Source organism: Tupaia chinensis, unplaced genomic scaffold, assembly GCF_000334495.1.
Source record: "Tupaia chinensis unplaced genomic scaffold, TupChi_1.0 Scaffold000320_1, whole genome shotgun sequence".
Classification (NCBI taxonomy): domain Eukaryota; kingdom Metazoa; phylum Chordata; class Mammalia; order Scandentia; family Tupaiidae; genus Tupaia; species Tupaia belangeri.
In genome coordinates, this window is record NW_006159813.1 from 416522 (window position 1) to 429522 (window position 13001).

Consider the following 13001-nt stretch of genomic DNA (forward strand, 5'->3'; position numbering starts at 1 on the left):
TTCCCCTTTCTCTCTCTCTCCTTTCAGGATTTTGGGCACACACATACATGTGCCTGGCATGTTTTTTTCAAGCTGCTGGTTTCAGGACTTGGACTGAGAAGTCAGCCATGTGGGATCCAGCACCTTAACCACCATGCCACCAACTGGCCCACTGTCACTTTTGGTAAAAACCCAGACAGGTGAAAATTCAACCTGAGGCTGAAACAGAAAATTAGGGATGAAGATGCCAAGGGATCTTCTAGGTTCATGTAAGGCTTTCCAAAACATCTGGAAGCCTGTTCATCTCAGAGGGTGCCAGAAGACAAGAGAGTCATTAACTCTGTCCCTGAAGCGAGGAGAATGCTTGGTGAGTTTAATCGTCTCTGAAGGAGTTCTTTGTGGGATGAGCCCTCCCGTGGCCCCTCTTCAAGAGTAACATGGTGTCCATGGGGCCATTCAGTAGACAGCTGATGCCATTTAGGACTCTGGGTGAAACAGGTAGCATATGTTACCAGTTCAATGCCTCACCTCTTTTGCTTCCTCCACACCCCAGTTCTCTATATAATTTCCTACAACACAATCTGTTACACAGTCTGCAAGTGTGTTCTGTAGTATTTATTGGTGATCTTGTCAAAAGGTTTCCATAGCCAGATTGGTTTAAGAAACACTGGGTTAAATGATAGGCGTCTTTGCTGCAGGACTTTTCAGAGCCTTTAATGTTAGTGTGGCTTGTAATCAAGTTACTTAGGCTTACCCATCCTCAATTTTCTGTGACTCTGGGATGTTAACCTCTTTGATTTCCTGAACTTTCCTTCTAAAGACTCATGGACTAACAATTGCTAGCTGATCTTCATAATGTCAGACCCAAAAAGGATGGAGAGACCTCCGTTATCTCAGAGTTTGGAGTGGACTCTTCTCCAGGAATTGACCTTGGATTTTCTTCTCACCTCGTGCTTCTTTGCGGAAAGAATTCAGGGGTCAAATAGGAAGCATGTGACGGCCTATCACTGACCAGTTGGCTGAGGTGAGTGGAGAGTTCTGCTGGGGACTGTGGTGGTTATGGTTCCTAGAGTCTTCAGAGGTGGGATGGCAGCATCCTGGACAACTTCTTTTCTTCCAGGATTTTCCCAAAGAGCTTGGCTACCTCCAGGGCACAGGCCCAGTGGATAGTGAGCCCATAGCCTCCATGGCCGTAGTTGTGGATGACCTAGGAGAGGCAAGAGGGAGGTGTCCAGGTCCAGAAGGGAAGTGGAAATTGAGGAGCTTCCTTAGCATCCTAGTGGGATGGATGCTGGGAGCCCCCAAGCTGGAGGACAACATCCTAGACACTTCTCTTCTGCTAGGGAGAGAGACCTGCTTTATATACTCAGCGCAGGAAAAGTAGTATCATACCTAGAACTTGAACTCAGAGATTTCCTCTGCATCAGATGGAAGCTCCCCAAATCACTTTCCTCATTCCCATCCCGTTTTAGTCTAATGAACCTTCTATGTTAATAGATGCGTCCACCCATTAAGGAGGAAGGAAATGCAGAGCACTGTGGTGGGGGCTGTGGGGGAGACTCTGGCTAACATGTTCATTCTGAGACACAGGCAAGATATCTGGACTCTTCAAAGCTAAAACCATAGGCATATGGAATCCATATGTGACTCTCTCCTCTACATGTACACGTAATTCCTCTGTACATGTGTACATGACCCCTCTACACACACGCTTGACATGCAAACATACAACACACAAATACATGCATGAACTTCTATGCATATGTGACCCCTCTACACACACGTTTGACCTCCCATACACAAACATGCAACCCACAAATACATGAACTGTTATACACACGCAACCCCTCTAACACACACACACACACACACACAAATATATGCACACACACATAGGCACGCACACACACACACCCTGTATACCTGGAATTGGTAAAAGGGAAGGAAGATGACCAGGGGGTTGTAAGGCTCATTGCCACCTGCTCAGGTCAGTTTCTCCAGCTCAGGGCAACTTCTGTGATTTCAATAAGCTCAGATCCTACCCCTTAAGGGGACAGCTAAAGGGATCTCAGAGAGATAATGGGACACTGTAACATGGACATCCAGGAAATGGCTATCAAGCCAAATTCAAATCATACCTCAGCCCTGCCCCTCACCAGTGGTCTGACTTAGGCAATGACGTTATCTCTGAGCACCAGTTTTCTCATCTGAAGGATGGAGAGTAAAGCTGCTGAGAAGAGGGAGCAGCAGGTGGCATAGTGGTTGAGGTGCTGGACTCCTGTATGGCTAACAACAGGTCAAGTCCTTGGACCCAGAAAATCATGCTGGGCATGTGTGTGCATGTATGCCCAAAATCCCAGGAGGAGAATGGAGGAGAAGGGATTGTGGTATGGCCATCCTCCCTGAGGAGTGATTCCTCACTGTCTCTCTCTTTGTCTCTTGTTTTTCTCTGTCTCTCTCTCTGGTGAGCACACTACCCTGTAACTTTTTTTTAAAAAATTGCTGGGGAGATTGAATAAGGTTATTGGGGTCATGGGCCTGCTGCAGTGTTGGACACAAAGTGGATATTCAGTAGGTACCCCATGTTCTTCCACTCAATCACAAACTTTCATGAACCCTGACACCGCCCCCTATGGAATCTTGAGTGAGTCCTTTACCATCATTGAGCCTCAGTTTCCCCATTTATAGAAGAGAGGCTGTTAGCTACTACCACCCTGCCTACCAGTTAGCTGTGTGGAGCCCCAGATCAGACACGACTGTTCCTAGAAGTGCCAGAGGCATCTTAGGAGCCCCGGAGGGCAGTGCTTTCCTTGCTGGGAGAGCATACCTCTGTGTTTGAAGGTCCAACACGAAGCTGCTCTCGTTCTAGCCGAATCTGGGGCCGTGTTGGCCGAAAGCCAGACCATTCACCAACAATTCTTGCATCCTGAAAAGACAAATGCTGGCAGCTCACTCTGGGTTTTGTGTTTTCTTTTGTTGTTGTTGTTGTTTGCCTTTATTTTTAAAAAATATTTTAACTTTTATTTTTTAAAAAGTATTTATTTAACTTATTTATTAGTATTATTATATTTTTTGGAGCGATTTTTGCTATAGGACACGTATGCTCACCAGAAAGACAGAGGGACAGAAAGCAAGAAATCATCCCCCAGGGGGGATGGCCATGCCGCAATCCCTTCTCCTCCATTCTCCTCTCAGGATCTTGGGCACCAAGGGCATACCAGTGCTCAACATGTCCGTGGCCCCAATGCTGAATCCTTTTATTTACTCCCTGAGGAACCAGCAGGTAAAACAGTCCTTTAAGAACTTGATGAAAAAGTATTTCTCAAAGTTTACTCATAAAGAAAAAAAAAAAAACACACACACACACACGCATGGCGTGAGTTTTAGCTACCAGGTCCGGGACTCGAACCGCGGTTGACTCTATGAGAGTCCAGTGGCATAGCCATCCTTCCAACTGCTAGTCCCATTATTATTATCATTTTTAATTCAACAGAGAGAAAGAGAGGGAAACTGAGGAAGCAAGCTGCCAGGTCTGGGACTTGAACTGTAGTCAGCTATGTGAGGGTCCAGCACCTCAATCACCATGCCACCTGCTGGCCCCACAGTTGCCTTTATTAATTACCAGTACCATCACCACCATTCATGTCAGTTACCAACACCATCTCACTACCATCACCTCACACCTATTCCATCAGTTACTCCATCTGTATCAACCACCACCATCATCATCAGCCGCCACCAAAATGTTATCAACAGGCACCAGTTCATCACCCCACTATCCCCATTTTCATCTCTATCAGCATCAGTCACCACCTTAATCACTACTGCTATCTCAACTAACATAAATGTGAATACTTACATGGAGAGAATGGAGGGGAATGGAGGAGAAAGGATTGCAACATGGCCATTGCCCCTGTGAGGGCTGATTTCTCACTTTCTGACTTTCTCTGTCTCTACAGTGAGTGTATGCACCCTATAGCAAAAATCTCTCAAAAAAATAATAATGTCTTGTGAAGACAGACTAAGTTGTTTGGGAAAGTCATCTCAAGAGGAAACAAAACTTAGCCATGGGCACACAGCTTTCATTAACCCATAGCAAGGATTTGCCTGTACATCGGCAAGTTCTGATGTATTCCATAATCCCTTGCTGGAGTTAATTTGCCCAGTTACCCCAGTGGTGATGTCTTCTCATCTCCCAGTGTTCTCATCACCAAGCTGTCAGCACCATAGTCTGGGCACTGACACCCCTGCCCACCTTACCTTCAATGCGGGCTCCAGTCTGCAGCAGCCTTTCCAAATGGTGTTATGGTCATTGACACTATTCACTTCACTCCAGTTCCCCAACTGGAAGATGCCACCAAGAGTAACTGTTTGGATCCTAGATAGAAAAAAAGAGGCTCAAAGATGAAGGAAAACAAAGCCTTTGAAACAAAAGAGGGTCATCACCAGGCTCATATTTACCACCACCTCCACTGTAATCACCACCATCAACACTGTCTTCCCCGCTAACACTATTATCACCACCAGCTGCCATTGTCATCACCATTAGCACCAACCAACTCTACCACCATCACTAATATCCCCATCAATATTGTCATCTTCATCAATGTGATCTTCACTACTACCATTAATATGTCATCGCCATCAACTCCCTTCATCATTCCTGCCACCTCCATTAACATGGCCATCGAGTCAGTCAGAGCAGCCACACCATGAACATTGTCCTTGAGACTGTCATCTCTGCCATTTTATTAACATCATTACTAGTATCATCTCTGTCAGCATCAATGATCATCCCCACTCTCAGTCACCACCACCACCATCAACACCATACCACTTGCATCAACATCACCACTCTCTATCCTTATGTCAGTTACTGCCCCATCAATGTTGTCTTACTCATCAATAACAATACTGTCACTGCTACCACCATTCCACTATCAACAATATTGTCATCCTACCAGCACCACCACCGTCTCCATGAATATTATCACCTCCACCATTAATACTGTCATCAGCACCAACCTCCACTGACATTCCCACCCCTACTCTCACTATTGCCCTTCACACTGTGCATAGTGTCACCATCAACTCCAACATCATTATTGTCATTCAAAAGAATGTTTAAGACAGAACCCAATCAAGGCTGAATTCTGCCTTCCCAGAGATTTAATGGCTCAAGCTCATTTTAAAAACATTAGAAGAAAACAACTAACTGCAAGGTCCAAGCAAGGGGCCTGGGCAGGCAGAAGAGACATATAAAGAGCATGAAAGTGCCCCCTCCTCTGCCATGTGGCAGGCAGGTTTTTACCCTGGGATGATGTATGGGGACTTGTAGACTCCTTGGTCTCCATCATGTGTGATAATGAAGTGCTTTATCCAAGGGGCATCCACCTGTTGATTAGGATAGAGAAGTCTTGTCAGGGGAGCTCAATCAATGGGCTCCCCTTGTCCTTGCTCTCCCCTATGACCAACTGTCATTCTTTTTTCCTTTTTCTTTCTTTGCTTTTTTTTTTTTTTTTTTTTTTTTTTGGAGAAAGCTTTATGCTATAGGGCATATGGGTTGCCAGAGAGATGGAAGAGAGAAACAGGGAAAAGAAAGTGAGAAATGACCCCCAAGGAGAGGTGGTCACTCTGCAATCTCTTCTCCTCTATTCTCCTCTTGGGATTTTATGTATGCACACATTCACGTTCAGCGTAAGTTTCAAGCTGCAGAATTCGAGACTCGAACCACTGTCAGCCGTGTAGGAGTCCAATGCCTCAACCACTATGCTATCTGCTGGCCCCAAGCAGTTCAGACATCTTTTTATTTTAGTTACTATTATTGTTGTTGTTGTTTTAATTTGACTAGAAAGAGAGAGAGAGGGAAAATAAGAAAGCAAGCTGCCAGGTTTGAGACTTGAACTGCAGTCAGCCATGTAGGAGTTAAGTTCCTTAACCTCTATGCCACCTGCTTGCCCCTTCCCAAGCTGTTCTAACAAGAGTCACAAGGCAGATGCCTCAGCCCTCTTATGACCCATCCAGCAAAGTCTCCTTCTGAATGCTTACCTTTCAGAGGAAGAGCTGCCCTGACTGAGAGCCACCCCTGCTCCCTGAAGCGCTGCACTCCCTTATCCGCGTGCCATAGGAAAGCCCCAGCACACAGTGTAAGCGAGTACAGATGAGGGGTCTCCAAAAAGTCCATGCAAAGCGCGTATTAAGAAAAATGGATACATGGATTTCAAATTTTTTGCACCAAAATGAACTCATACTTTCATTTATTTGTTTATTTTAATTTATTTTTTTGACATAGGACTGTGTGCTTGTTGGAGAGAGATGATGAGAGAGAAAGTGAGAAATGATCCCCCCAGGGGGATTAGCCACACTGCAATCACTTCTCTCCCATTTGCCTCCTGGGATTTTGGGCACACACGCACATGAGCCCAGCATGATTCTCAAGCTGCTAGGTCTGGGATTTGAGCTGCTGTCAGCCATGTAGAAATCCAGCACCTTAACCGCTATGTCATTTGCTGGCCCCTAAGTTTGTAATTTAATTCCATTTTTCCACATACATCTTGAAGTCTCCTTGTACATTAGCTCTCACCATAAGCACAAACACAAGCACACCTATGAGTGTGTATATATACACACACACATGTGGACATGCATGCACACATACACTTACATACATGTGCACACACAGTGAGGGGCAGCATGGAGTGATGTTATATGTACAATTTAATTTATTATTATTATTTTAAATTTAATTTGCTGTAAGACACGTGCACTCACCAGAGAGAGACAGACAAGATAGAGAGAGAGAAAGTGAGAAAGCAAGTCACCAGGTCTGGGACTTGAATTGTGCATATGAGATTCTAGTGCCTCAACCACTACACCACCTGCTGGCCCTGGGGTCCTCTTTAACATGTCAATTTCCCAGAGTCTCGAGGGGCTCTTCTGATAGATACTCCTAACCTGCCCACTACCTTTGGAGGTGAAGTAATCACTGCAGAGCAGACTTCCTATCAACAGAAGCCACAGGTCTCCCCTGCACACTCACCTGGATGATCTGGCCCCTGCCTGGCTGCAGAAGGGGGTCTGGTTGCAGCGCTCCAGCCCACACCCCGGTGCAGTTGATAATCACGTCCACACCTCCTCTTGCCACCTGGCAGCAAACACAAGAGCAGGGACTGAGTATCCCCTGTCCCCATCCTCCCCTCTTCTCTCTAATCCTGTAGCTGCGTACTCTCAGTGGAGCAGTGGGGAGGGGTCTCAAAGAAGACCCAGATGGACCTGGCTACAAATCTCCACTCTGCCATTCACCTGCCATGGGATCTCAAATATGTCCCTTTACCTCCTTGAGGATCAGCTACCTCCATTATAAAATTGGGGCAGCCATGCCTGTTCATAGGCTGCTATAAGGAACTCACATCTGTATATGAAAGTGCTTGAAAATGAAGACTGTGGAAGAGGAAATCCTCTTTCTACCTTCCAGAAGGTAGAAAGGAAGCAAAGTTAGCTTGCTTGCTTGCTTTTTTTTCTTTCTTTCTCTCTCTCTCTTTCTTTTCTTTTCTTTCTTTCTTTCTTTTTTTTTTTTTTTTTTTTTTTGAGGATTTTCCCTTTAGGGAGCCTCCCCAAACTTTCACTATAGGACGCGTGCGCTCGCCAGACAGACAGACAGAGGGAGACATAGAGACAGAATGAGAGAAATCACCCCCCAGGGGGGATGGTCACACCTCAATCCCTTCTCCTCCATTCTCCTCTTGGGATCTTGGGCATGCATGCACATGCGCCCGGCGTGAGTTTTAAGCCACCGGGTCTGGGATGCAAACCGCGGTTGACTACATGGGAGTCCAGTGACATAGCCGTTACGCTAACTGCTGGTTCCCTCCCTCTTTCTTTTCTTTTCTTTTCTTTTCTTTTCTTTTCTTTTCTTTTCTTTTCTTTTCTTTTCTTTTCTTTCTTTTTCTTTTGGATTCCTTTTTATTTCATTCTCTTGCCTTTCACTCTGCCAAGATGTTTGCCAAAGACACACTGGAGCCCTGAGCTCTGTGTGTGTGAGATACTCAGTAACCCAAGCCCAGCTGTCATGGGCCACAAACATGCAGTGCATTACTATTGTCCATGAGCCAGTGTCCAAGAATGAGGACTGAGGCGGAGTCACTTGTGCAGCTCTTCTAATAGATGCTCCATCTGCCCGCAAGTACCCATCAGGGCCTGACCCAGAGCAGGTGGGTCCTCATTCCATGATACAGTAGCTACATGGACTGAGCGCCTTCCTGGTGCCAAGCATCATTCTAGGTGCCGGGATTGAATGGAGCCGCACAGTGACGTTCTCATGTGCACAGCCAGTGCGTGATGATGGCGGCTGCCACTGCTGTTATTGGTGGTGGTGTTACTTTGGAGGTAGGGCTGACAGCCTGGACTTTGCAGAAACATCAGCTCAGATGAGAGTAGGGAGCAACCAAACATCTGGATCTTGGAACACAGCTGACCCTGGGAAGAGGTAGCCAGCTCTCTAGCCCCAAAACTCATTGTGGCTCAGATATTAAAAAGCCTCTAATGATCCCAGGTTGAGTGTCCCACACATAGACATTGCCAGGGGTCCCATCTGCTCCTTTGTTCCTGCCACCAGCAACAAGGCAGAGACCGCCTCCCTCAGAATGCCAAAGTCTTTCTGTGATTGAAAAAAAAGTCTCAACTCTGGCACTGGTTTAAGGGGACCCTGGGAGCCTGAAAAGGGGGTCCCAATACAGCAACACGAAGCAGAGGCATCTCCTCTTCACCCTCCCACAGCCCTCCCCTTCAGCCCTGCAACTCACCTCCTCAAAAGATTCCACCTTCCGCTGGAAGAATTGCACTCCCCTCTCTGTTAACCTGGGATGAGCAGACACATCAGAAAGCCTAGGGTGCAGTTCTCCACCCCACCCCTCCAAGCAGGTGTCATAGACGACATTTCCCAAAGAACCTTCTGAGGACACTTGCGCCACAGGAGGCTCCTTGAGAAAGACTATAATCAGATGAGCTCATGAGCCCCTTGCTGGACTAAGTAGTCTACAAAATGTCCCTTGGGAAGCCCAAGGTGGTCCAAGCCCCTTATAGACCAGATGGAGATGGGAGAAGGACCTTGCTAAAGATCATAAAGTGAGTATTCGATGGGGCTGGGACTCAAACCCAGGGGTCTTAGCTCCCTGTCCTTCCTTCTACCACTGCATTGCTTTGCAGCAGAGAAGAGGTTGAGATCCAGGGCAGAGGAGGAACAGGGCTGGACCAAGGCCAAATGCCTCTTTGTCAGCAGGACATAAGAAGGGAGGTGGGTTGGGAACACATTCCCTCCTTTAATGTTCCAGAGGGAAAATGTCTGTCTCTACTAGAAATACAGTAGAAACATAGAACAGGAAATAAAGTACAATGTATACAAGCTGAAGCATAGTTTCAGGACGAGTTCATCTACACAATTTCCTCATGATTAAATAAAAAACAAAAAACAGGCAGCATTGTGTCCTGGAAGGACCTAGACAAGATTCACAGGTGTCCTTGGGGCCAGCAGATGGTGTGGTGGTTAAGGTGCTGGACTCCCACATGGCTGACTGCAATTCAAGCCCCAGTCCTGGTGGCTTGCTTTATCACTTTCTCTCTCCTCTCTCTGGCTCTCTCTCAAGCAGGTGTCATAGACGACATTTCCCAAAGAACCTTCTGAGGACACTTGCGCCACAGGAGGCTCCTTGAGAAAGACTATAATCAGATGAGCTCATGAGCCCCTTGCTGGACTAAGTAGTCTACAAAATGTCCCTTGGGAAGCCCAAGGTGGTCCAAGCCCCTTATAGACCAGATGGAGATGGGAGAAGGACCTTGCTAAAGATCATAAAGTGAGTATTCGATGGGGCTGGGACTCAAACCCAGGGGTCTTAGCTCCCTGTCCTTCCTTCTACCACTGCATTGCTTTGCAGCAGAGAAGAGGTTGAGATCCAGGGCAGAGGAGGAACAGGGCTGGACCAAGGCCAAATGCCTCTTTGTCAGCAGGACATAAGAAGGGAGGTGGGTTGGGAACACATTCCCTCCTTTAATGTTCCAGAGGGAAAATGTCTGTCTCTACTAGAAATACAGTAGAAACATAGAACAGGAAATAAAGTACAATGTATACAAGCTGAAGCATAGTTTCAGGACGAGTTCATCTACACAATTTCCTCATGATTAAATAAAAAACAAAAAACAGGCAGCATTGTGTCCTGGAAGGACCTAGACAAGATTCACAGGTGTCCTTGGGGCCAGCAGATGGTGTGGTGGTTAAGGTGCTGGACTCCCACATGGCTGACTGCAATTCAAGCCCCAGTCCTGGTGGCTTGCTTTATCACTTTCTCTCTCCTCTCTCTGGCTCTCTCTGGTGAGCACACATGCCCTACAGCAAAAGTTTAAAAATTAATTAATTAAATAAAAAGTTTAAAAAGTCTTAAGCATCCCAAGTTTAAGAGAAAATAACTCTGCTTCCTACAATGGTTCTCAAACTTGACTCATATTAGAATTCTCTAAGAAACTTTTAAAACACAAATTTCTTAATTCTATGCTAAGGATTCTGATTCAGTAGGTATAAAGTTGGGTTCTGAAGACTATATGTGTGTGTGTGTGTGTGTGTGTGTGTGTTTATTGTCTTTCTTTTTTAAAAGGGAGAGTTTTGCTCTAGGCTACATGTACTCGCTGGTAGAGTAGAAGTAGAATAGAGTAGACAGAAAGACAAAAAGCAAGAAATCACCCCCTACAGGTGATGGCCATGCTACAATTCCTTCTCTATTCTCCTCTCAGGATTTTGGGCATGCACACACTCATGTTTGGCATGAGTGTCAAACCGTTGGGTCTAGGACTCAAACCACAGTCAATTAGGTGGGAGTCTAGTGATATAACCATTACACCACCTACTGGTCCCTGAAGCTATGTGTTTTTTGTGTGAAGTCTATGTTTTAAAACATCTTCCTGTCATTTAATAAAGGCCATTTGTCCCAGATTTAAAAATAAAAAACTTAATAAAATAGTTACATGTATAAAATATATGGAACCTTCCTTAATATGGATATATGTGAATATAAATGTCAATGTGTCCTTCAAGTTAGTGTTTGCTAATTTGGAATACTACAAGATTCCAATTAATGTCAGGAACAAGAAAGGGACATCTGCTGCCACCGTATTATTTAACATTGTTCTGGAGATACTGGCCAAAGCAATTGGAGAAGAAAACAAACAAAAAGATTCACAAAAATAAAAGGCAACTTTTGTTTTGCAAATTACATAAATGTATCTGGAAAACTTAAGAGAATCCATTATAAATGGTTACACAAACATCAGGGATTTTAGTGAGGTGTTTAATAGATATCACACATGAATAGCTGTCTGGGTGGTTCTCATGCCCACTCAGGTCCAAGAGCCATAACCTCAATGGTCACAATGCACAACAGTGATCAGGACCAGGGATGGCTCCAAAACTCAGTTTAAGTATTTTTTTTCAACCCTTAGGGTTGGTCAAGAGAAATCCCATGGACAATCTTTTACTACAACTTGGTCCCTGGGAGGCATTTTCTTCAAACTGAAGCTTCAAATCTCACCTCTCAGTCAGCCACTGCAGGTAGCGCTTCCCCTCTAGAAGCAGACTTGTGTTGAACCAGCCATAGCTAGAGTCACAGCAGGTAAAAAGTGAAACAAAAGTTAGAACCAGAGCTATATTTGAGAGCTGTCAAGTGGAGGAGGAAACAGTGTTATTCTCTGCATCCTCAAAGGGTAGAGCCAGGACCACTGCAGGGAACCCAGGGGAGGAAGTGGGTTTAAAAAAGTGGTTTTAAGCTCAAAGCAAAAGGGAAGAAAAATTCTATCAGGCAAAGCCATTCCTGACATTGGATGTGCAAGTGGCTATTGGATATACATTTATAGAGGGGATTCAGGCATGGGGTAGGAGGGGAGAGGACCATCAGGTGTAGAAAAAGAAGAGAGGAGTTTAAAGTTACACAGTCTGAGTTGGTTACACAATCCCAGTTTGGTCACTTGTCTGTGTGACCTTGGGAAATCTCTTAACCTCTCTGAAGCTCAGTTTCTTCATCTATAAAACAAGACAGTGCTGAGATTCTTGAATTCCATACCCCTGGGTCTCCAGTCCAGGCCCAGTTTGAGTGAAAGGGGGGCTCTCTAAAGAAACTGGACAGAGCACCTACCCAGGGGTGCTAGGCTGGGGTGGGATGAGACAGGACATTGGTGCCTCCATCCTCTGCTGCCTGCTGGGTAGGTCTGTCTGCACTGTGGGGTCCTCCACCCCTTCACTCATGACGATGATCTTACCTAAAATCTGGGAACATGTCCAGCTCTCTGGGGGTCAGCTTCCGAAACCCCAGAACTGTGTCCTTCCAGAAAGGGTCCTGAAGGAGAAGTAGTGAAGTAGGCCCAAAGATGGGTGGATATCAATCATAATAATAATTCTCAAAACTTCCATAATGCATGCTGTGTGTAAGGCATTACTTCAGGCAGACATTTTACTTAGACCAACCCATTTCATCTTAACAAGCCAGTGGAATGGATACCTATCTTTGAAGTTTACTTATTTCCTGAGAGAGAGATGGTGAGTACCCTCAATAGGGTCTTCATGTTGTGACCCTCTCCTCAGCCCTGCAGCCAGCCAAGATCACACATGTCCCTGTGTGTGCACACAGCAGACTCAGGAACCAAACCTAGGACCTCATTTGGCTTCCAGTCTTGCACGGCAGTGTCCCTGCTGCGTGAGCCACTGTGACTGAACCCATTTGGATGTTATTCTCATCTCCACTTTACAAATGGGTCAATTGAGGCTTAGAGAGGTTAAGTAACTTAGGCTGGCTCCATGGCACCTTGGTTAAGTGCTGCTCCAGAGAAGCCAATCCCACATGGCAACTATGGTTCAAATCCCTGGCCTGGTCAGCCCAAAACACCTGCACGAGTACCCAAGATCCAGCAGACTGGAGGACAGGAAGAAGGGGATTGCAGCATGACCAGACACTGTGGAAGGTGTCCATCTCTCTCTCTCTCTCTTT

The 13001-nt window shown here is 45.7% G+C and overlaps 1 protein-coding gene across 2 annotated transcripts in view; it reads right to left on the minus strand.

Moving 5' to 3' along the window:
- Nucleotides 1-85: 85 nt before the first annotated feature.
- DAO (D-amino acid oxidase) overlaps nucleotides 86-13001 on the minus strand; it is a 25979-nt gene continuing 13063 nt past the window's right edge. For both annotated transcript variants that reach the window (XM_006151496.3, XM_006151497.2), the window contains exons 4-11: nucleotides 12277-12353; nucleotides 11553-11618; nucleotides 8781-8835; nucleotides 7019-7123; nucleotides 5291-5373; nucleotides 4240-4357; nucleotides 2807-2905; nucleotides 86-1186 (exon numbers count right to left, since the gene is read on the minus strand). In XM_006151496.3, coding sequence (XP_006151558.1) covers nucleotides 1055-1186; nucleotides 2807-2905; nucleotides 4240-4357; nucleotides 5291-5373; nucleotides 7019-7123; nucleotides 8781-8835; nucleotides 11553-11618; nucleotides 12277-12353 — 735 coding nt within the window. In that variant the 3' untranslated portion in view covers nucleotides 86-1054. The remainder of the gene's footprint in view (nucleotides 1187-2806; nucleotides 2906-4239; nucleotides 4358-5290; nucleotides 5374-7018; nucleotides 7124-8780; nucleotides 8836-11552; nucleotides 11619-12276; nucleotides 12354-13001) is intronic.